The sequence below is a fragment of the Centruroides sculpturatus genome, unplaced genomic scaffold (genome assembly GCF_000671375.1).
Source record: "Centruroides sculpturatus isolate CEXI.00-Female unplaced genomic scaffold, Cexi_2.0 scaffold98, whole genome shotgun sequence".
Taxonomy (NCBI): Eukaryota; Metazoa; Arthropoda; class Arachnida; order Scorpiones; family Buthidae; genus Centruroides; species Centruroides sculpturatus.
Window position 1 is genome coordinate 762,723 of NW_019384476.1, and position 25,159 is coordinate 787,881.

At 42.8% G+C, this 25,159-nt stretch overlaps 2 protein-coding genes across 3 annotated transcripts in view; both read left to right on the forward strand.

The window, feature by feature from the left end:
• LOC111621343 (neural Wiskott-Aldrich syndrome protein-like) overlaps positions 1-7,723 on the forward strand; it is a 36,409-nt gene extending 28,686 nt beyond the window's left edge. The window contains exons 6-8 of the mRNA XM_023363439.1: positions 5,944-6,039; positions 6,318-6,423; positions 7,344-7,723. Coding sequence (XP_023219207.1) covers positions 5,944-6,039; positions 6,318-6,423; positions 7,344-7,393 — 252 coding nt within the window. The 3' untranslated portion in view covers positions 7,394-7,723. The remainder of the gene's footprint in view (positions 1-5,943; positions 6,040-6,317; positions 6,424-7,343) is intronic.
• An 8,226-nt stretch (positions 7,724-15,949) lies between these two features.
• Positions 15,950-20,880, forward strand: LOC111621332 (ETS domain-containing protein Elk-3-like). Of its 2 annotated transcripts, none has more exons than XM_023363429.1 (3): positions 15,950-16,316; positions 18,491-18,542; positions 19,570-20,880. In XM_023363429.1, the coding sequence occupies exon 3, from the start codon at positions 19,572-19,574 to the stop codon at positions 20,490-20,492; it is 921 nt and encodes a 306-aa protein (XP_023219197.1). In that variant the 5' UTR covers positions 15,950-16,316; positions 18,491-18,542; positions 19,570-19,571; the 3' UTR covers positions 20,493-20,880. The 2 variants fall into 2 exon arrangements, with proteins under 2 accessions (XP_023219197.1, XP_023219198.1); XM_023363430.1 differs by lacking the exon at positions 15,950-16,316 and adding an exon at positions 18,097-18,413.
• The last annotated feature ends 4,279 nt before the right edge of the window (positions 20,881-25,159 follow it).

The following is a 25,159-nucleotide window of genomic DNA, read 5'->3' on the forward strand; positions in this document are numbered from 1 at the left end:
AATAGTTTTATCTAACATGTTATTTAATTTGATTAATATGTTTTTAACCTGAAACTTCTTTATTATTCAAAGGAAAGGAAAATTTATTTCTGGTGTTCAATAATTTGTTTTACTGTTGTTTCATTGAATTCCAATTTAATTCTTTCATTGCAGTAAAATATTTAAAGTTTTATGCATATTTTGTAAATGGATCAAATAACTGAATACATCCTGAAATTTAAGATAATATTAAAGGAATAATATCACATTATTATAATGTTAAAACACAAACAAAATTTATGCATTGCAATCAGCTTATTCTTGAAATATTTAAGAATAGCTTAAAATAAATACAAAAAATTGAAGTTTGATATAAAATTACATTCATAATTTTCTGGGTTAGTGTATAAAGAATGAAAATTAACATTACAGCGTCATGGAACTTTTAAAAATATATATTTTATTTCAAAGAGTATTGATATGTATTCTAACTCCTTGATAATACAAAGAATTGCAGTACAACACATTTTAATAGATTAAGACTTCTTATTACTTCTTAATCTGTTAAATAAGTTCAATACATTCAATTTTTTTTTCATCAAGGAGACAAAATATGTCTCAGTACTCACTTCAGCTAAGTAGGAAAGAAAAACACAGAACCAGTTAAATGTCTGTTAATAGATGAACAATTTATGTTTTTTAAAACTAGTACTAAATGAATCTTTTCTATGAGTATTTTTCATATTTTTTTAATAAAAGTTAATATTGTTTTTGAAAAAATTCTTTTTTCAAAAGAATTAAAAAAAGATTTTTAATGGAATGGATATAAAATTAATTAATTAATTTAACATAAGACTAGTGAAACTCGCATTTTTTTTCTTTCCCAATATCCATATTAAATCAGAGAGAAAGATTTAAAAAAAAAAAAAGCTATTTCATTCTTTTCCTTTATAAACAGAAATGCTGATTGAACTGATTGAAGAAAATATTAATGTGATTTTTGATACTTTCTAAAGATTGAAATTGTATATAATTTAAATTATTCTGCAACAAACAAAAAAGATGATAGTCTGAGGGAACAATATATGGAGAATATGGAGGGTGACTCAAAACATCCCAGTTAGTCTAGAAGTTCTTGGTGCACATTCAATATGTGCAACCTTGCATTATAATGATGGAATACCACTCCCCATCAATTCTAAGTTCCAGACTTTGTGATGTGCTACAGCCTTCAGTTCATCCAGTTGGAGACAATATGTATTGGAATTAATTGTTTGGTTGTTGTTTAAAAGCTTGTAATAAAGAACCCCTTTCCAATCCCACCAAACTGAAATCATTACTTTTTCTGGATGCAAACCAGCTTTTATCTGGCTTACTCTAAAATCTCTTGCATCAAATATTGTTGTAAATAATCCATTTTTTCATCACCTGTTATTAATCACTTTAAAATTGGATCATTTTCATTGCATTTTAAAAGTGAATCACAAACAAACATGCTCAATAAGGTTTCATTCATTTAACTGATGGGGAATCCAAACATAACAGGAAGTGTTTCCAAGAATAGTCAAATGTCTGACAACAGATGTTTGGGATGTTTTTAAGGTGTCTGCTCTCTCTCGTGTTGTTCTATGCTGATCATTTTGCAAACCAATTCTGGCATGTTCAATCAGTAACCGCATCTTCCCCATATACAGCACATATCTTCTTTTGAGTTTTTATTGCATTTTTTCCTTTTTGAAATTAAGAAGGTACATTTTCAACATCTCATGCTCTATTATCTTCCATTTTAATGTTTGTTTCTTAAAAAATAACTGTAATTAGACTTATGTATTAAATATGCAAATATTCATAATTCCAACCTAGAGAAGTTAAAACTTGATCAACATGACAGAGATGACACAAACAAGTGATTATGTAAATACCTGAACAAACTTTCGGTTCAACCCTATATTTTAATATTACTGGTATAAATCCACAATTATTCTCTTTGCAATGAGAGAACCATGGAGACTGATATTTTAACCAAATGGCTGTTTCATGCTCCTTCATTCTTGCTCCCAATGTTTGTTTAGTTTCTCCTAACCCTTCCAGAAACTTTTTTATCTCCAGTAAGGTACTATATACAGGTAACCCCCATATAACATGGGAGTTACATTCCAAAAATTAAAAAACATGCTGTTAAATTCTTATTTAAATGGTTTTATTATTCATTTTTTTTTCATAGGTAAAATACTTATTTATTATTTGAGTAAATATTTTACCAGAGGATTATTCATCCTATATGATGATCTCAGCATGAGCATCATCAACTGTAACGGTTTTTAGGTGTGTTCGTTAATAGTGATTGCTCTGCAATCGGAGTGCGCCGCTGTTTGTAGGCATTTAGGAATGATGGTGAAAGAAAGATGGTGGCACCTGCATTATCAATAGTATCGTGATGGAGGAATCTATAATTCTAAAATGAGCTTTTAGAGGCAAAAGAAGGGTCCCAATTGTAAAATTTAAGCATTAAATGAATTATTTGTTGAAAGAGCATTCAAAGTAGCCACGAAAACAATTAGAATGCTCGTGCTGGGTTACGCGGAGGTATAAAAGAACACACCCTTTATTACATTTCATGTTGTACAAGGGTTTTACCCAATTCTCAAACCATGTTAGAGTGAATCTGTGCTATAGAAGTGCCGTCTTATACAGGGGTTACCTGTATTTAGATGCAAGAACAAACGTTTTCAAATCTCTATTGAGATCTGCTTCAGGTTCAATGTTGTTATAACTTTGGAAAGCCCAGTGTTCAAATTTTAAACTGCCAATTAATCAGTTAGTTTCTCCTATATGATACATTTCTTCACTACAAGTACAATTTAACTTATACACACCTGAAAAATTTACATTTTGCAATTTAATTTGATCATCATATATTAAAATTCACTTTATTCTTTAACTTTGCAGCTATATCAAATTAAAAATTTTTTTATTTGTTTTAAATATACCCTGTATATAAGGAAAATATATATATTAATATTTATCATCCTGTTAATATGAAAACACTTGCAGGCAAGATTTATATTACAAATAGCTATTTGTGTAATACTTTATTAGCAATAGAATAATAATTAAAAGATTTATCGTGGATTATTACATTCGGATTTGTAACTTTTTATAATTGCTGCAAAAGATACTCCACTCAAATTGTATCTGAAGAGGAAGCTTCTCACTTTTGAAATGTATAACAATGCCAAATAAATAAAGCTTCCAAAGTTTTTAAGATGTATTCACACCAACCTAAATATTTAATTATTATAACAGCTAGAGCCATATTAAATTTGAGCTGTCTTAAGGCTAGTTATTAGTGATTGATTAAAAAACATAGTTTGGTTTAAAGGTAAGTGATTAGGCCACCATCTTAACTTAATTTATAATTATTAAATATAAGACAGTTTAAAAGATTTTGGTAAAAAAAAATATTGATCCAGAGTGGGGGCTTCAACCAACAGCTTCTATTTACCTATTATGTGCACTATAAATTACTATTCAGACCTGGTAGTGGGACCAGTTTTACAGGAATATCACTTAGACATGTAATCACATGAAAACAGTTGTTGCATTGATATAATACCATAGATACGTGGTTCTCGTTAGAGATGTACCCATTAATAGTTTGCTAATTGTTAATCATTTGCTAATAAGTTCCTCCAATAATCATTCCATTGGAAAAAACATTAATAACTTTAAATTTAAAAAGTAGTAAATTATTATAAAGTAAAAATGACTGATGTTTAAAGAAATGATAATTATCAATAATAATGTTTCAAAATAATTGTGGTGACACATTCAGTTTCATTAAATGTTATTTTATTAATTACATTGCATTGCAGTAATTGTGACATAAATCAGTTAATTTATCAGTTATTAATGAAAAAATGTGACTGCCAGAAATAGCATTTATTGCTCAGAATGGCATCAGTATAGAACTGCTAAGAAACATATTAATTCAAAATGTTATTTTGAATTAATACCAAGAAACTTATTATAATCAAAATTATCACAGTAAATTAAGTTATTAGTAAATTATCACAGTACAATCTTCAAATGAAATTGTCCAATGTTTAGTTTGGTTTCAGTTGGACACCAGACAAGACTCATAAAACAAGGCAGTTTAGCTCAAATTTGGACAGTTGGCAACCCTAGCTATAATGGGTGAGTTTGGTTAATTATATTAGTCACTCAAGAATAGAAAATGATCTGCCTGGGCATTAAGGGAACTGAGGAAGATAGCGTGCATAGTGTCCAAGCATTTTAAATTTAAGAATCCCACATAGTTGATGAATGTAATTATTTATGTGTCAGTTGTGTCAATCACATAGTCAATTATGCAGTTCTTCTTAGTTTAATTAAGCATCAGGGATGCAGCCCTGCTAGAATGCAATACTGACAGGATGTTAACTAAGCAAGAGACTGATTTCCCTTATTAATTTCCTTACAATCCATAATAAACATAATTTATTACAATACCATGCTGTTTGCTTGCTAGTACATTGAATAAACCAATAGGGATTTCAGTGTTTCTTGCTGACCAATAGTGACAGGAAAAAAAACAACAAAACAATCAGCCTTTTTTCTTTGTGTACAAATCAAATATCTGACGGGTGAATAGGGTTTGATGGACATTTTGCCCTTCCAGTGTCAGCAAATTTCACTGAATAATTAGCAGTCACACCACAAAAATATACCTATATACAGTGCATGCATGCATACATCTATTGGAGTATACAACAGTATAAAGAGGAGGCTTGAGAGAAGGGAGGAGGGGGCACTTTGATGAACTATCAAAATCAGCTTCCATGTCCCACACCCAAATGATGGTTTTGATCTGATTTATAAAACTAATATAATAGTAGTAACCTAATTTTATCAAGGATAATTTATGTAATTTAATTTTCAAAATTTTCATACAACTTTACACCATAAGTATAGTACATAAAATAAATAATTATTTATATACTGTATTTAATTGACAGGTACTAAGCAAAACCACAATTACAAATGGTTAAACTAAACTGAAAAAGGCTGTAAAAAATTAAATTAAAAGAAATTGAAATTTTGTCAGCTTTTTAAACATAAAGATTAATTAATAATTAATCGTAAGGTTAAACAATCCCGATTAATTAATCGTTCATCGTAAGGTTAAACAATCCCGATTAATTAATCGTTCATCGTTAATCGGCTAACTCGATAATCGTCTCATCTTTTGTTCTTGTGACTCTCAAGTACAGTACAATAACTTTAAGCTTTACCCCACCATGTTACACATATAGCTATATTCAAATCAGCCTCAGCAACTTTTAAAATTATTAATTAAATTTGTTAAATATAATAAATTGTAAGATGATTATTAAATTAAACAAGATGATGGTCTAACCTCCTACCTTTAGGCCAAATTGTATTAATCAATTGTTATCAATGCCTTACGATAGCTCGAATGTCATCCGGCCGTTGTTTTTGCTAAAATTTGTCATACGCTGGTTTAATTGCAAAGATTTAATGACTCATTCACGTATTGCACAATTCCTCAAGATATCAAACGAGACATTAAGATCGCAAATCTAAGTAACATTATATTCAAAGAAACCTCTGCTTGATAATTTTGAGAATTCTTTAGTCGTATATATGTAGTACTGAAGAGGGCCATTGGGTTTTTAAAATGCGTTGGTACAGAAAGAATTAAATACATTTTCCAAGCATGTCGGTGGACTTTGTCTAGCAGTTGGAAATTAAAAATTTATTTATCCTCGTGACAATTTTTACCATCTTCCACGTATCTGTAATGTTCATATCATTTTTCAAATATAAAAGATTGGAATGATGAACGCCATTTCCGGCGAATCCTTCAAAACATTAAATTAATAAAATAATAATAATTTTAAAAAATATATTCTAAACATTTTAATGTTTATTCTACAAAAGCACGTGGATGTCAACGAGGAGTCTGTTAAAGTATCATCGCCAAATGACAGAAGTGCACTTCTAGACGAAATACGTCAAGGCATAGAGCTCAAACCGGTAAGTGAAAAATATTCAACATAGAACGATCTGCCATTTTCTAAAAGTATTTTCAAATGCTAAGTTAATAATCATTTATATTTAACTCTGTGTTTTTTAAACGACAGTATTTGTCATTCGCGTGATGTAATTCGATTAAACTTTAAAAAAGGCGATTAAATCTGATGTCAAAACGTACAGTTTCAATAGTAATTATTAAGTGCCTAAAACACGTACTGTTTATCCAACTAATTTATCTCAATTATTAATTTAATAATGTCGAATATTTTATGATTTAGGTGTCTGAAGAAGTTAGGAATGCGCCCACTTCTGCTCCTTTAGAGGGACTAGCCGGAGCTTTGGCGCACGCTCTTCAAGAACGTGCTCGAGCTCTGCAAGAAACAGGCGAGTATTGTCTGATTTAATAAAGTTCGGTCAAACTCCACGAATATAAAGTCGAAGGTAGTTTTTTTATACTCTCTGCCCTGTGGGCACTAAGAGAGCTTCTTATAGCAGGCCCATTATTGATTCGGCCGGGCCCGCAATGGGGCGACCGGGTGGTGAAGGACGGGGCCCGACATATCCGAACGGACCACCCCCCGAAAATTTTCTGGGATTACTCGACCCGTCCGGATTCGATCCCAGGTCTTCCAGAGCGGTAGGCTTGACCGCTCGGCCATCCGGTTTCTGTCGAAGGTAGTTAAAAATTGTCACTTTGTTTAATAAACACTTTATAAAAAAAAAATTAATGGTCAACCGTCAGATGGAAAAGGTCACATTTTCTCCAGTTATTTCACCACCCTTTATCTTATTTAGATGGGTTTAAAAATAAATAAATTTGTGTATTGGTCCAAACAACAGTTTATTGAGATACAGTGGCTTAAGAAAGTATCGGACGGCCCGTTTTCTTGGATTTCAATGGAAACAGTTGGTTTTAATTTTAAATTTCGACGTTGACTCCGACTCGAAAAATTACATACACCTTTATATTCTGCGCTTCGCATGCAGTAACAATGCCGAACGACACCGGAAACCGGAAGTTAACGGTGGTTAGGAAACCTTCGATTAAAAATTTGTAGTTTTACGAAATAGTTCTCATTTTTTATCGCTTTAATAACAAATAACTGAATTATAATATTTAATATTGTATTTAGACGAAACAATTCAATTATTACGTTTTCATTAGCCGAAAATATACTTAAATTTTGAATGCGCTTAGAATGATGTAGTCGAGTAATTTATTTTGTGAACTGTAAAATACACAAAAATAAATTTAAGCAAGTTTGGGAAGGTCAAAGTAGAACTTTATATTTTGTATGTTGCAGACGATAGCGATTCGGAAAGCGACGAAGACGACGACGAATGGGAAGATTGATTTTAGGATTTCGAGTAAGGTTTGTAGGCGAGATCTGCCGTACTTAAAACTTTCGGCGGCCATCCGCCGTCAGTCTTCCCGTTTTTTCCCAGAGCGGGCAACGGACGAGTTGCCCTTACGTGCCAGAATCCATTTTTCTCCAACGAGAATTCGGAATAAGATTTCCAACATCGATTTGGGTTCGGATTTTTCGCTCTTTATACCAAAGCTACGATCGACGGACTCAAATATCACCTGTCCAAATTATATTTTGTGTGGATTCGGGTGGCAATTTATTGTTACGTTTTGTCAATGAACGGGAAATAAATTATGGCTTTCATTACAGTTGTATTCGATTGTTTTTATGCGTTACGAAAGTACGGCGTATAAAAATTTTTCCCTAGATCGACTCGATGGAAAATTTAATCCTAAGAACATACGCTACGTGCAGTTGGTATTTGTGTCCAACTTTCGTTCAGAATAGGGAACGTTAAGAAGGTAAGTATTGATTCACAAATTACCGTTCTGTTGTATCGAACTGTATTGTACGTACGAAACTCTCCACACTTTCTTCAAAAATAAATATTTTTATGTAAATAATTTGATTTTCGAGACAAGTGTTTTGAATTTTGTACAGTGCGCGTGTTCTTTCCAAAAGGGGAACATAACAGTTTGGAAATGCTGAGTGTGTGTCAAATTACTAACACGTTTGTATATGTCATATTAAATTCGCTATTGATAACGACTGTTAATATATAATCTAACTGTAAGTAATATTACATTTTTTGAAATTGATATCTGTCGTCGTAACATTTTTGAATGAAGATGATTGTTGGCACAATAATACGCTTATTTTAAATGGTAAATTCAACGCATTGAAAATTTAGTTGTAAATATAACGAGTTTGTTTTTGGTATTAAAAAAAGCAAATATTTATTCATTCTTCTTGAAATAAATATCTACTTAAAGTAATTTTAAGTTTTAATTTTATTAGTTTAAAAGAGGAATAAAGATAGTGTTGTTAAACGTTTTACGTTAAAGTAGCCAAATTCTGTGATTATATAAAAGTAGCGAATTATTTAATTTATTTTAACCAAATTTTGTAATTATTTTACTAAATGATTCTCTTCATTCACTCGCATTTCGTCGAAATTCGTCTCTCTCCTTAATGCCGAATGTTTCACACTTTTTAGATAGGAAATAATTTGAGTATTCACGATTTAGAAACGTGACTAATACGAAATTGTATCCATTGATATTTACTCGTATTAATCATAAAAGAAGTATGTGGAGATTGCATACTACACGAAGATGACAATAATAACAATCTTTTTAACGTTATAATTTTGTTAGGATTGCGGTACTTTTTGGTAGAAATAGTTTTCTATATTTTGTCAGTACTTTAAAAAGTAACCCGAGGAGAATACTGTGGATAAGATATACTCGAAAGATAGTTGCATCGCCATAGTTTCCAAAATTGTGTTTATTTTTCCCTTCGTGCGGAGTAAAATTTAAAAAGGAGAAGGGCATTTCTCGGCCGGTGATAATTCTAATTATTTGTTTCGGTGCGTGTTAATACACAATTTATATCGAGTATTTTAAGTGTAAATACGATTAATAATTCTATAAAAATCATTTATAACTTATAACGACGACAATCGGTGCAATAGATTGAATTTGCAACCGGCAATTGAAGTCGCGGGCGTATTTTAAGTCGAATAAGAAGCTTCGAAATTTTAGATGTTTACGAAAAAGCTTCTGTTAAATTAAAATTAAATACAAAACCTATCAGAAAATTAAAAACTCGGTTTTCTACAATCAAATAATCATTGGGCCGCAATTTGAAAAAATTGTAGACCTATAAATTTCCACCGTCGCTGTCCGTCCTTAATCTCGAGAACGGAGTTAGATAGACGAAAGACGGAATCAGATATGGAAACCGCAGGGGCGGGAGGCCCCGACTAACTATATAAGAACGTCCGATGCAAACCGGAAGTCACGTTATTTCAATTTACAACTTTTCTCCGAAAGGAGTTAATAGACGACCGGCACCACTCTATCGTTAAAGGAAAAGTACGGGGGCAAGCCACTGTTAATTTGAGGTGGAGGGCATATATTATAAATGCAAAATATGATTAAAACCTGCAACCCGGCACGGTGACCGCGTGGCAATAAATAATTGCCGGTTTATAATTAAATGTTCCGAACGAGAAAATTTGTATAATCGAAAGATAAAATAAAATGCTATTTTCATTTTCGTCGACTTATTTCTCCGAACAAAGTGCTAGCGCCAGAACGGGCGGATAATATTGTCGTACGAAATAAGTGTTATAGGCGGAAGAATATAGAGTTGTGTTTGTGTAGTCTGTTCGAAAATAGGTAAACACGGTATTATTTGTTTGAGTTCGTATTGTCTCGTTCGATGTTAAGGGAGAGCCGAGAAAAGCCCGTCGGGCCGGGTTCTTTTCCTTATAAACTCGTAAAAATATAAGAAGGCGTGATTTGTTTCGTTCCGTCGTTTTCCGTTAATTTTTTATTATAAAAGATCTGCCCGACGATATCGGAATGGAGTAAATACGAACCACTTAATAATTTAACAAAATTTAGTAGTCGCGTGGTATTTTCGGCTAAGAACAATAATCGGACAGTCTACCTTCCAATTATAAGCTTTGTTACGAAAATACCCTAGGACGAGGAATAAGCCACGTAATAGGTCCAGATTAATTCTTTAACCCGACCCATTGATATAACGAACGTTTAGAATTTGATGCGGGTGAAATATTTGCGGCCTTCGTTTAGAAAATGATTTACCATTTCCCGTAAGTCGGCATCTTCCGTATTACGGCCGGTCGGGCCTCCCCAATGTCAACCGGCGAACATCGTAGGGATTTTTCTATTGTTACCGGAAACAAAATGTTTTTACGTTGTTTTACGGCTAGGGAGCGTTGTTGGATACAGAAAAATGGCTAATTGATAGAATCGGAAACAAATTCGGTACGGATCGTCGGTGATAAAATGGGATTAAAGGCGAGGTGGAAAGTTTCGAAATTACACGGGCGAACACTACCATTTTGAAATTCGGTGGACCGGGAATTATTTTTTCGCCTGGCTTTTCCCGTCGAAAACGTTCGAAAAATGCCCGGCTAACGTTCCGTGGTAGTTCTATTTGCAACGTTTCGGACTTTCTTCCGTGGATTAAGGATTTTAAATTCGTTTTGCTCGATTTTCAAATTTCACTGAACTCGAAACACGAAAATGGAGGGTCCAAAAAAATATTTTTAAGCGAAATGCTTAACCGTTGCATTATTTATCATTAATTTACCGCCACTATAATCGATTGATTAATAGGACTTACGGAACCCCCGTGGAAAAAAGCGGAGATTTTATTACTCTCCGGGTTTAAAGAAAACTTCGTTTGTCCCGTGGCGGACGTTGCGCAAAGTTGCCCGGGGCATTCTACAAAATTTTGCAATTTTTGATAAAAACTTAAATGTACTGCGACATATTTACTGGTAGACAATTTCGTGCTTAGTATTTTATTCGATACAATTAATTAACCTATTCCCGGGTTCCCCACAGTAATTGATTATCGACTTTCGACATATCTTCGCCAATACTCCGAGTAAAAAGGTGTGCCAGTGGTTCCCCACCTGGTGGGAAAGACGGAGAATCGTCGCCGTAGACATAAAACCCGTGTTTTTGCACCGGAGGTTCGGTAGGTACGGTAAGTCCTATTAATAGATGACAGTAGTAGTAAACTAATAATAAATAGTAATGGGTCGTGCCGTTTCCATTAACCTGGTAATTTAACTTCGGGACGTTTATTGTGGCAGTTAGAACAATTTTAATAATATAAAGCGGACCGGTAATCAGTGCCGTAACTAGCCATTCCCGTGCCCCGTGCAAGAACTCGCATTTAGGCCCCTTAATTAATTAGGTTTGGGAAAATAATAAAACAAACACGCATTTTGGGACCCTCTTCCAAATGGGCCCTGTTGCACCTGCCTAGTTACGGCACTGCCGGTAATTATACGCTGCTACGCATTATGCGCATTTAAAACTTTCGGGCTCGTTCGGAGTTACTTTACGTAACGAAGTACAGTACGTACGCTAACTGTAGATCGCCGTTTAAACGGGGCCGGCTGGTGAAACATTGGGACGATGTCCGATTTCCCCTTCCGGTGTTTTGTCAATCTTTACCTTCGGACGCTCCGAACCAAAAAACAAAGCCATCCCCGCGGAGTATTTATTTCGTTTAACGTATCGTGGCGGGATAACCATTAAGAAACGAAATTCGGCACGGCGGCTGGTATATAAGGGGCCAGTGGCGTAGCGTAGTGGGGGCGGAAAAATTTCACAATAATAATTATATCTTGTAAAAATTTGAACCATTCTATTCTATATTTGCGTCGCGCCTACGATAGCGCTATCGTCCGGACAGTCCGGGAATCGACTCACCGTCCGGGTGAACTAGTAATTTCATCCGGGGATATCCCGCGCAACCTGTTGACTTTTTTTTTCTTTTTACTTGTACGATCCATTCGTACTCATATACACCTTCACTATCCAATAGAGTTATTTTAAACAGGTCGCTGCATTAGCACGGAATTTTTCATTACTTATTCTGTGACGAAACTGAATTTTAGTCTTTTAAATTGAGATACCTAAATAGGGGGCGAAATTTTCCTCCGCCCCGGGCGGCTGACACTCACGCTACGCCACTGTAAGGGGCACGGGCGATATTGAATTTCGGCATTAAAAGTCGGGTTCCGACTTAACCGAGATTTTTCTGGTTGCTAACATTTACGATAATTTTTTATAATATAAAACTCGTCTCTACCCTCAAAATTAAGTTTTTTGCCATTTTAAAATAAATAATAATATAAAAGTTACTTTTAACAAAATCACCTAACGGGACGAATATCGGGTGCCGAAACTTTTTTAAAGCCAATGGCGCGCGATAGCGGATCGGCCGGAACCCAGGACCGGAAGATTAAAAATATTGAATAATTAACCCAACCTTTCGTCCACCTCCCGCCCGTGGGGTGGTGGGAAAACGGCCGTAATCCTTCGCTAACACCGTTTTCGTTTAGCTTTCGCCTGGCGTAAAAGCGATTTTCGCGAGTGGAAGCGAACTTTTCGCGTTGCCTAAAGCGTCGGAGCGTTTGAAGAATTCCGGTCGATCGGACGGCCCGCAAAATATTTGCTGACGGTTCGTCGTTTCGGCGCGCATCCCGTTCGACGTAAATAAACTTTGGGAAAAGCCGGAATCGCCTGCCGCCGATCGATTACGAATGATTAATTGCCACCGTTAACTGCATTTACCGAACTTTTCGAAGCTTCCTGGACAAAATCCTTTTCTAACCCTTTCGGTCACGCCCGTTCCGCGCCTTTATAAATCCATTTTGTCTAACGAAATCTCCGTGGTTTTTCTGAATTCCGTAAGAATTTCGTCCGCGCCCTTTCTGATTAAAAAAAAAAAAAACAAATATACAAAGTAACCGTCGTTAGCCACCCACCGTAAGCAATGGCGGATTACCCAATAGGCGCGCCTTGGGCCTGGTCGTCACAAGGGTCCTCAAAAACTACGTTGCAAAAAGGTAATATGCCTCTAAGACTTTAGTAAACGTTTAAAACTTATAAAGAAAACTTGTTATTATTTGTGAACAAAATTGTGCCTAGGGCCTCAAAGGAATATAATCCGTTACTGCCTACCAGAGTAAAAAACGTGCGCGTAGAATGCGCACTGTAGGGTATAGAAATAGCGAAAATATTTAGAGGGGCCACAAAATCGAATCTTGCCTGGGGGCCTCTCGAGTGCTAAATCCGCCACTGGCCGTAAGTAAAAGGGCCTCTTTCCACCTCCGGTCCCGGAAAATGCCGGAAGTGGAAACCGGTCCGTAAATCCGGACGGGGAGGAAATTTATCCTCCCATTTGTACCCCGACCACGTTTGGCCAAATCCTCTTCCGGAACGGAATTTCGGCCGTCGAATTGCCCCTCTCTCCGTAGTCCCAACCCATGTGTCCCGGCTTTCTGTTTCTAATCCGGTCCGAAAGAGGGCGCCTCTGGTCGAAGCGCCGCATCTAGTCTTCCGTTCGTAACTATTAGAGGAATTTTTCGGTCCTACTTTTACCGCGCCACACTCCATCGGTAATTTTGAAGCCGGCAAAACTCCGTCGACCCGGGTAAAATTTATTAACCCCTGGTTCGTTCCACTTAAAACCAGCACTTTTTAACGTAACGGAGAGTATTTAATTGCGTGTGCGGAATGCGTAGAGTGGAAAAAGGAAGAAAGGTGATTGTCACCGTTATCGAACGCATCGGATAACCGGGACAATCTTCCTTCTTTTTAATATTCGCCCGACGAAAATGCGATCTGTGACGGTGCGGCTACCTCGTACAATAGTTTGGGAGTCGTTCCGAGACGCGGCATCCGGTATCCAACGCGTTCCTGCGTCTTCGTCGACTCGAAAACAAACAATAATTTCACTCCGCACATTTTCCCCTTTGATTTTCCTTGTCCTATTTAACTCGTTTTATTTTCCATCGCTCCGTTCAGAAAATTCTCCGCCAGAAAAGTTTACTTCCTTTCCTTTCCCACCCCCCTGCAATTTATAAGTTTCCCTAGCCTAGTGGCGTATTCGAGTATTTTATTTTTTTTGTACGGGTGGAATTCTAGAAAATTATCCTTCGAGGTATTGCGCCTAACACAGTAAAACAAATAACACAGAAAATGTAAATAACAACGGATGACGCTTTGTTTGGACGCGGTTATTGTCACTTAAGTCTAAACGCGAGACGTGATCGGGTCCTTTCTGGCCACCCGCGGACGAAGGGGTGACGCGGGACCGGCTCCTTCCTCCGGAACTCCTCCGACGTATTTCTGCCGGTTCCGGTTTCGTTTATTAACGAAATATTATTTGAAGTGTTACGGTGACGAACGGAAATTCTATCCTCTTCCAAATACGTTTATAAGTAGATCGCGCGGCTTTTCTAGACCAAGACCGAATCGTACGGTTTCTAAAATCCCTTTCGAGTCGCGTATCCCAAAACCCGGGGAGAAAAATATAAATTCGTCTTCGACCCCGCGTAAATTTGCCAGATTTTCCAATTTATTGGCGGAGTTACGTGTCCTACGCTTTCTGTTACGCAAAATTACTGGTATAATTATAAATTGCCGACGTCGTGCGGATAATTAGCCACTAAAATCTAATAGAGTGGTCGGAGTTTGCGGCGCAAAAAAGACATCTCGGCTCGGAGGTGTCGTGCCCTAACCTTCGTCGGATGGCCCAAATATCCGTAGGAAACACCCGAAGAAGACAATTGCACTCTTCTTTTTTCTGCGCTGCTTAATTATAGACGGATCGAGGCAAGTTTTTCTGTATCGAATGAGTTCGATGTCTACCGGAATTCTTTCTCCGAGATTCTCGCCCGGTTAATAATAGACGAACGTCGAAAAGAACACGTAAACGACAAACGTCGTCGTTGTTGTTGGCTGCGTACGGGAGAACTTTTTCGTCCCGTCCGACCCTTTCGGGTCCCGCTTTTCCGCAAATCGCGTAATCGGTAATTTTCGTATCGGAGCGCCGTGCTTTTTACCTTCCCGTTTACATAATCGATACAAATCTGTTTATTGATTCGCCGGAATATTTACACGTTAAACGCCAACGACACGTACGTTTGTAATTTCCACGGGCGCAGGCGCGTGGGGTGTCGATCTCGCCACCGAGATTACCACTTCCGGGTGACCGACGGATTTCCGTCTGTTCTTCGCCCTTCGCCGACGGGAAGGACGAGACCTCCGGATGGCGAAGGAAAAAAGAGCTGGGTCGAGCCAATTTTCGGCTCTCGGAGGGGTTCCGCGCGCCGGAAGCCGAGGGACCGGGTTCGAATTTCCCGGGCAAAAAGGTAAATAAACGGAAGCGGCGACCGCACCGTCGTTTCCGTCTTGATCTTAGACGGAGCGGCGCGGCGGCGGGCGCCGACGGAAGGAGAGGGTGGGCGCCGTTCCGAATCGATTACGCCGGGCTTTATGTAAAACGACGCTAACGGAAGCGTTTAAAGAGCCGGTTTCAATCGAGGCAGCGGACATCCGGCCGGGGAGCCTACGCCCACCGACTCCGACCCGGATGCGACACCCACCCTCTGCTCGGCGGTGGCGCCGCGCGCTGGCCGTCCGACAGAAGGCCGGGCCCGCCGACCCGGCGCGCGGGCCCACCTTTCTTCGGCCGCGCGGACAAGATGCGTTTTTGAAAGTCCAAGTGGCGGAAACGAAGCTCGCGCTCTACTTCTCCGTCTCGCCTAAATTGCGATGACCTTAATTGGTATCATCGCCGCTTCCTCCGGCGATACTGACCTTGATGCGTTCCGAAGCCGCGGCTCCGTCCGCGGCGCGCCGGCGCGACCGCCACCGCCGGTCGTTCTCCCACCCACCGGCGTGCCCGATTTTCTCTTTCCCCCGGGTCTTTGGCTCCCGTCCGTCGACTTTCCTCGCGCGCCGAGAGAAATTTTTTCCCGAAATTTCTCTCGGCCCGCCTCTACCCCTCGTCCGCCGCACCGTCTCTGGAGTCGGCCCGCGTACGCCGAACCGCGCGGCCCGAACCCTCTCCGGAACGGTCCGCCGAATTAGCGGGGTTTTCGCCCTAAAACCGGGCCGGCGAAACTCGCGCGCGCGGAAAGTAGAGGTCGAGTTCCCGGTAAGAGTGGCATTTTGACGTCACCGTCGCGCGCTGATTCCCGTTCACCGACGTCACCGTTAGCACGTGCTCCGAGCGGTAGCCAATGAGAGACGACCAGTTTCTAAAGACCAGGAGACTGGCGAAGGCACGTGCTAGAATGGACTCGGAGCCGCGACTGTCAAAGGTCTATTTGTTCGTCTGACTGCGACAAATGCGCCAGCGCTGGTTTCTCCCCGGCATCGAAGCTCCCGGGATTCTCGCTCCGTAAGTATTTCGGCGCTGCAACCGCCGCGCGTCGCCGTCGGCCGTCCGGCGGGCGCCGCTCTTCCCTTCCCGGAAAGCGCCGTCCGCTTTCTGCGCAGTTATCGGGCTCGGCGCCGGGCCGAGCGCGCGCCGGAGCGGGATAGATCGGCGCCGTCGGTCGAACGAACTTGGGCGTTCACCTTGTCGTCGCCTGGCATTGAAATCAACGGTGCTTGGCGCCGTTCCGCTCGCTCGCGCGCCGTTGCCGGAGAAAAACGCTGGAAACAATTTGGGTTGCACAGTGGCTAGAAATGTGGGACGAGCGCTCTAGGTCAGTCGACGTCTTCTGCCTGCCGCTTTTTCGTCCTGCCTGGACGCCGCGCCGCGGTCTCCGTCGCGCGCGTCCTCTTCGTATCTGTGTCACCGGCGGTGCGTCGTCCCGAGGTCGACACACTCGTCCCGGGTCCTCTTTCGGATCCGGGACTCTCGCCTCCGTGGTCGCGCCGCGCCGCGCCGGCGCAGGACGGAATTTGGAACGTCGGGCCGACGACGCGCGGTTCGTACCTTGAACTTGGCCGACCGGTTTCGAATTAACAGCCGTCTGTTTAAAGGTAATTCGTCTCCCGTTTCCTCGCGTTTCTATCGTTCGAACTGACCGACGCCGTGGCGCGCCGCGCCGAGCGTCTGTCTTCTTCGGAAGTAGATTGGCGGCCGGAAGGGAAAATGCCCTCTGTCGGCGGGCCCGCCAACGACCGGCGCGGGAAGGCCCGGGGCCCTTCCCGCGGCGGACGAGGAAGCGAATTTGGGCCAACAACCCGCGGTGCGACGAACCGCAATTGTCACACGATCTCTGGATGTCGGCGTACTTTCGGGAGCGACGGGGAAACGTCCGATTTTAATTAGTTATTCCGCGATTCGAGCGCCAACCTCGCTTCCAAGTTTATAAACACGCTCAGGTTGAACGACCCCCGCGACGGTTGTGTGGAAGGTCCTTGACACGGATCTTGGCCCACCGAGAGGCCTCCGACGGCGGTGACGTGCTCTGACGTCACACTCGCCTACCGAAGAAACTTCGACTTCCCCTCGGCCGCTTTTTTCCGTTTCTCGTAAAGGCGTTTCTCCCACTTGGACCTTAACTGGCGCATCCGCCAGCAGATGCGCGCGCGATTTTGGATCTTTGCCGACCGGAAACGGAAGGCCCGTTCCGCCCGAGGAGTCGCCGAGTAAAAGGTCTGTTGGCGCTGGTTAAATCGCTAATCAGAAGAGGGAAGAGGCCCGCGCGTGCGACGGGAGACGAATTAAACCTCGACTCGGGTAACGAAGATTTCTTGCTTCTCGCGCGCGGGCGAAAGCAATAACTGGAGGGGCCAGCGGTTTGCGTTGTCGGGCCTGACGCTCCGGACACTTTTTCGCCGGTGGCCAGCGCGCGCGCGCGTAAGAAAAGCGCGACGTAATCCAATAGATGCGGAGCGAGCGATTGAGGAAATGGTGACGTTAACGTCCCTCTGTCCGGTTTGCCCGGACCGGGGTGAATTAACGGCACAGATTGAACATCCTTTAGTTTTAAACTTCCCCATCGGGACGGCTTCCGGTTTGGATAAATTAATTGCAGAGGCAGACATCCTGTTTCTCTCCCGGCGCAGTAGTAGCGTCGGATCGTCCGGGTGGCGGGAAGAGCGACAATGGAAATCCGGTGCGCGAGACGGACGCCCACCGCGCGCGATGCGAATGTTGCGTTGCGTGCTGCGTGGCCCGTCGCGGCGCGGGGGCGGGCGGGCCGCTTTTCTCGGGGGTGTAATTGGCCGAGCGGGGCGGCCGTCCCGCTCTTCACACGAAAGAGAAGTCGTAATGGAGGCGAAATGAGCCATTTCCGGGAATAGCCGCATTACGGCCAATTAAACGGGGGTGAGCGAGTTAAAGGGTTGGGGCCTTCTTCCGTCACCGACGGCAATTAAACTATTGACGGCGAAGGACGACATCTTGTTTAGAGGTTCGGACGTGTTTTGCAACTCGACAGTTACGACGGCGGCCAGATAGCGCTACTTGTCGTCGCTCTCAAAGCGCCGTTTGTTTGGCTCTTTTTCTCTCCTCCCGCCATTGGCCGCTTTGCATAACACTGTAAATAGACACACTCGACCTCCGTTCGCCGTTTATCCCCGCAACTCCCGTTTTAATTTTGCTTTCTTATCTTCCAGATAATCCCAGACGACGCGCCTCCCGCCCATGGAACGCCTCTGACTTCAAACGGTAAGAACCTTTTGCTCTTCTGTCTCCGCAACCTGCCGTGGGGGTGTCGTATCTCCCCGCCTTCTCCACTTCCGGCGCTCGGCGGGCCGCGACGGAAGAAAACACAAACCGGATGCGACAGATGACGGAGCGGCGGTTGCGAAACCGCGCGCCGTAAATATTTTCTCCGCTACTTTTGCGAAAGGCGAACGATCGAGTTTTTCCGCCAAGAGGCGGCGCCTCCTCCCCTCCACATCCGATTTTGCCCGAGTGACCCGGCCGTGACCCGGATGCGAAGAAGAGCGGTCGGGCGCCGGGCGGTCGCTTCGTCCCTCTGGCCGCCACGCGACGTCCCCGCCGAATGGCGGCCGACGAAAGACGGTGCGACTCTCTTACTTTTCTTTTCTGTTTCGGAGTCGGTGGCTCCAACTAAGACCGAGAGTTTCGAAAATGTGCTAATTGGCCCCCTGTGCCGTCTAAATTCGAGTTTCATCCGGATCTCGGCCCGATTCGAAGAAAAGACGACGAGAATCGAAGCTCCGGAGCCGAGGTTAGTCGAGGCGAGAGGAGGGTGCCCGAAGCTGTTTCGTGGATCGGATGACCTCGAAGGTCGCGATAACTATTTCCTCTTCCGGCTCGGCGTAACGCGCGCTGGGTCGAGTCGACCTTCGAGCGCGGGACGAGTCGCGGCGCCTTGTGACCCGCCAACTCTAGCGCTTCCGGCTGCCGAGAGCCGAGTGCCGCTGGGAATCGGGCTGCGGGCCGCCGGGGAAAGAGTATGAGAAGCCAGGTTTTGCCGGCGGGAATGTGGGTCAGCGGTGATTTCCGGTGGTGGAAAGAATTTCCGCGCGGCGCCGGATGTGCCCGTACATCTGTTATCGACGAGAGTATTTACATATAATGCGGATATATAGAAACGGCGGCGCGAAGGTCTTCCTGTAACTGAATTTAATCCCCGATTCTATTTACCGGACACGCGTTACGACTTCCCGTCGATCGATGAATGTCCCATCCGGAGTGCTAAATTCGTCTCCGCTTTCATTTTCAGGTATGGAGACCAACATCACCCTGTGGCAGTTTCTGCTGGAGCTTCTGCTCAGCAACCAGTACAATCACATCATCACGTGGACCAACAGCGAAGGAGAGTTCAAGCTGATCAACGCCGAGGAAGTGGCCCGGTTGTGGGGCCTGAGAAAGAACAAGCTCAACATGAACTACGACAAACTGAGTCGCGCCCTCAGGTATTACTACGACAAAAACATTATCAAGAAGGTCTTGGGACAGAAGTTCGTCTACCGATTCGTCAGCTTTCCGGAAATCGTCAAAATGGAAAACAAGATCCCCTTCCACGTCAAAATGGAGAGCATCAGCAAGACGGGAGGGGTCTATCAGCGAACGCATCCCGGTGACGCTTTCGTTCTGACTCGACAGCCCCTGGCTTCGCCCGAAACGCCCACCGCGGACGACAAGGGTTCTCCGGAATCCCCGCTCAAGAGCAGAGAGCTCAAGAGGGCGCTGGCGGACGACGAATCGCTTCCCGCCAGTCCCACTTCCACTTGCAGTTCCAGCAAGCGCCCCAAGACGGACGGCGACAGCGATTCCTGCCCCTCTCCGGCTCCCTCCGTCTCGTCTTCGGGCTCCAAATCCAAGTGCAAACCTCCTCCCCTGTCGTCGGTCGGGTCCTCTTCCCTTCTGGGCCCCACCTCTTCCTCCTCGGTCTTTCCTCCTTCTCTTCAGACGCCCATCGTCACCTTCGCCAGCCCCTTCCTGGGCCAGAACAAGACCCCCATCATGACTCTGCCGTTGTGGAATCCGTTCGGACTGCGCAGTCCACGTTTCTCCGCCGGCCACTTCCAGTTTCCGTCTCCCTGTCCGGAGCTGGGCTTCGCGCCCTATCTGGGTCCCCCCTTCTCGCCTTTCGCCCCGCAGCTGCTGCTGTCGCCCACCAAGTCCATCCCGGTGCTGGAGTAAGGGAGCGGGAGGACTCACGACGGTAGAAGACGTCTCCTTCTACGTAAATCCACCAAAGGACCGTCCCGAGTCGGGATATAAACACCAGTCTTCCGTACTTGGCTCCACTCTTCCATCTATTCGGACACGTCGTAACGATGGCATTTTCCAAAGAGTTATTATCGAATATAGGCACACGTAGAGTGTTTTGTATACATAATTAGTGTATATAGTTCTTAGATATATATTAGAGAATATAGGACAACCTCGGTGGAACCACCTCCTTCCACTCCGCTCAATATGTGGTTTGACCACGTGCCAAGCGGTCGTCCCGATCGCTCGTTCTGTATCGATTCAAATCTTAGTATATTTTTTGTACAGCAATAAAATGATTCTACCATTTACCATACTCCGGACTCTTTCTTTATCTCCTTGCGCGCGCCCGAGGCGAAACTCGCTTTTTCGTTGTAAAAGTAAATAAATCAAACGGGTTATCGGGGTGAAAGGTGGCCTAACCCGTAAATGTTCCGTCTTTCTGGCGGATACGCGTCGGTAGAACATTAAACCCTTCGTTAATAAACTTTTGCAAATTACAAAGACGAACACGAACCGGTTAAAATAGCAATTCGGAATGACGAAATCTGATATTTTCGGCCAGGAACTTCGCGGTTATCCACAAAATTGCGTTCGTGTAGTGTTTTATTTTTTTCCTTTCTGACCGTCGAGTGGCGCCGTCGCCTCTCGGAAATCCGGTACCGAACCGGATTAGGAAGACTCGGCCTCCCTTAACCGGAAACGCCGGTCCCGGAACCGACGGATCTTCCCCCTCCGTTTACCAGGAAAAAAATTAACATTTCCACGTCACACCGGTTACTTCCGCGGTTAATTTTATGCAAAAAGCGACACCGAACGTAGGTAATGCAGTTTTTAATCGTCGTATCGTACGAATAATTGGTGTCGCCGCTGGGAGGCACCTGTCAAAGACAACCCGGCCGGGACCTCCCATCTCCAACAGGTGCTTTCCTTCTCTACCTTCCTTATTCCGTCCTTCCTTTCTTCCACGGTGACCGCCGCTTCCTAAAACCTAACTGCCCCCTCTCCGAGTTTACATAAATCGTAAACGTTGCTAAACATCGTTATCGGATCCTTCTCCGCTTCCGTTACCGAGTTTACGTAACGGGCGAGAAGCGGTGACGTCGGAGGCTTAATGGCGCGGACGTCACCGCCGGCCACCGACGATCCCGGATGGAAATGGTCTATTTAGAGGGGGGGACGTTTGACGTCGCATCCGCTAACAGAGCACGGTCCCGGTAACCACCGGATGGCAGACGTCGAAGGATTAGCGGTGGTCTCTCTTCTAATACTTCTACCCTTATCTTCGCGCGATTACGGAATTAATTCTAAGAAAACTAGTCCAAATTCTACTCGTCACTTCCGGTACTACGCCGGCCTCTGCCATCGTCCGATTGGTCGGACGATCGATTACGTGTGACTAATTACGCGACTTAATTATTCCGAGTGCGGTGTGGCCCGGGCGACGACGTAATTGCATTTTCCGTCCGTTTATTGGTGGCTACATCCTTAACGCTAATCTATTCGCGGACACGTAAAAATAATCGAATATTTACATTGGTGGTCGATGACGCAATGGCAATACTCGTAAGAAAAGTGTTTTTCGTTTCGAAATTGAAAATAAGAGGGAATTATCTGGCTTTACTATCGCTCGCCCTCTAATAATAATAATCTATGTTAAATACGAAAAGTCAATACACCTGTCGCAATAGAGTTTTTTAATTTAAAAACGATTTTTATTGGTCCGAAATGATAATTAGAGATAAATTGGCCAGTGACGACATTTATTGAAGTAGAGAAACGTTTAAAGAACACTTCCTAAGGTCGAACTGGATATTGAATTGACCTTTTTTGAATTTCCACTTTTGCGCGGAGTTGTTTAAACGACGGCGCAGAGGAAGCGAATAATTATTATTTGTTTAGATAGTTATTTATCAAATTTGCGATAATAATTGGCCGTTACCTCGAGGTTTAAATACTACTTATTAATTGTTCGGCGCCGTTTTACTGGCAAAATTTTCCCGAAGTATCCGTAAGGTGGCGGGCTTCCGCGCCCCTAAAATATACCCCGGTCACGTGGCCGCCACGTAGGCCCAGTTTTATTTTAATTATTGGCCGGGACGACTAGGTGCGGTGGTGGCTCCCACCCTTTCCAATCGCTTTATCGCAATCCTCTGGAAATAAATGGATATTTACGGAGTCGCTTTTGGATCTTCTGTATTATATTTATAAGCGTTAGCTTACGTTATCCAACGTAAGCTCTTTCCACCCGCGGAGACGAAAGGGTCCAAATCTTCGTCGACGGGAAGAAGTAAAGATTCGCATCGTATCTGCTTATATAAATGTAACCGTAAATATATTTTGGAATTTCGATTGTCGGAGACCCGATACAAACATTCGTTCTATTGTCGTTTCGCATCTCCGCCCGAAACGTCCGGGGGAAATCGAACCCACCGGTGTTCGAATTTAAAAGAAGGAATGGGACTGGGAGAAGACGAATTTCGTTTAAATTGCGCACGGATTGCGTTACTGTCGTTGCGCGTTTTATAAAATACTAATTTCCTATCGCGTAAGAATTTTCCCGGTGCCACCTCTTTACGAATCGCCGAATTCCGTATCGTAATTCGAGAAATTAAATTACTCGACACGATTTTCGATAAGAAGATATATAATTAGTCCAAGCGGCGTGGCGCGTGGCCGACTAGGAGCCATCGCGCGACCTTTTCGTTTTTAAATTATACCAGCGCTAAGGTGGCTTTTCTTTTCGGCTAGACTTTTATTACTGGACTAGCTTTTATTTCTTCGAGTACGCATTTCGGACAATTACGTCCCTTTTCGACTCTCGTGTTACAACTATATAGGGAAAATTACATACAGGTTAGCATAAATTTATTGTAACGTTGTAAAAGATGGCGATGTTTTGTTTTTGTTTGGTGGGGACCGAAAGAGTTAACTTTATTGGTAAATAAGTACATAAAAACCCAACAAGTAGGGAATCGAATACGTGGCGTTTCGCCATTCCCTTTGCGTTATTCTGTGGCCAAACGAGAAGTATAATTTATTTGTTAAGTTTTCGGCGCGACTTTAAAATGGAAGCGAAAAATGGCCGTTTCTTCTGCCGGCCTATGAGGATTTCCTCATAAACATTAAGTACCGAATATTGATGAGGTTATTTTAAATACGATCAGGGTCGACGCTATCGAAAAAACACTACCGACGCGGCGCAAAAACTATATTTTATACGCGTAACGGGAATAAGGCATTTAGAAAAGACAGTTACGCTCGAGACGACTCCCGCGTAATGTGGGCAAATTGTATACTCGGCGCGCGTTGCTAGAAGGTTACGGGCGCGCAAAAACGTATTCTTTCTCGGCTCTTTCTTCCACCGACGAGCCGCGGGCGAGAAGCGATGGCGCGCCGAGATTAAAGACGTATTAATACTCGGATACGCCCGGGGTTAACGAAAAACTAAACAAGAAACGGTCTCGCCTACGTAATTTTTGTTTTTCCTTCTTTTGTTGAGCTTTCACTCGGAAATTTCGCTCTAAATGATTACCCAGCGATTATCTGCGATTTTAATCTCCCGTTTTACAGTTGGAGGTCTTTGACAAACGGGAATTTACATACGACCTAGTCTACACCTACGGAAAGTCGAAAGAAGAAATTTGCGTAGAAGGAGATCCAACTAGTCGAAATCGGAAGAAGAATCGTCCCGGTGTTTGGTAATTAGACGGATGGCCGGACGAAATTAAAACTTCGTCTAAGAATTTCTCTAGCCTGGAAGTTTTCCTTCTTACGTCTTCATTTCCGTTAATTCTCGGACGTTGTCTACGACTATAAAACGGTTCGAGTACGGATCTACCTCCATTAAACACGAAAGACGTAATGTTTGGCGGAGATAGCCGTAATTTCCATCTTTCTTTTATTCCGCTCCAAGCGTCCAACGATCCAGGAAAATTGTCTTACTTAATTTGAATTTTGAGTCGGGCAAATAAGAAATAATTCCATTCGTAAATTTAGAAATTGCCGCCGTCGAAAATTCGACTCTTCTCGGTGTAAAATGGCGCGTGATCCTAAACAGTTTGCAAACTTAAACTCTAAATATCGATACGAGCGGAAATCGCTTCCTTTACTAAATCTCGGGTGTCGAAAGTAACGGCGTAACGGCCACGACTCTCGTACCGACGTCCGACAACGATTTAAAAACTTTATAATTCGAATTTTCGGAACGAATCCTATTGACGCGCGTAACCGGATCGACGTTACGCTTTGCCGAGAGCGTTTTAATCGGAGACGGCGGTTACGTATTGTTTTGCGACGATAAGTCGTAACTCGATATCCTTTTTCTGATTCCGGATCCGTTACGCCACGCGCTCGAAAGTAGGGTTTTCGTCGACGGATTCGGAGCATTCGTCTGGATGTAAGGACGTAAAGCGGACAATAAAAGTGTTGTTTCGCTCTATCGCCGGCGTGCTCAAACGGATCTCCGTTTCGTACCCTAACAATGTCTGGACGAGACGCCCTACACCCGCCATCGTCCCGCAGTTTACGTTTCTATTAACCTACCCGTTTACGGCGTAAACCGCCTTTTCTCGCTTCCTCTTACCGGCCACAAA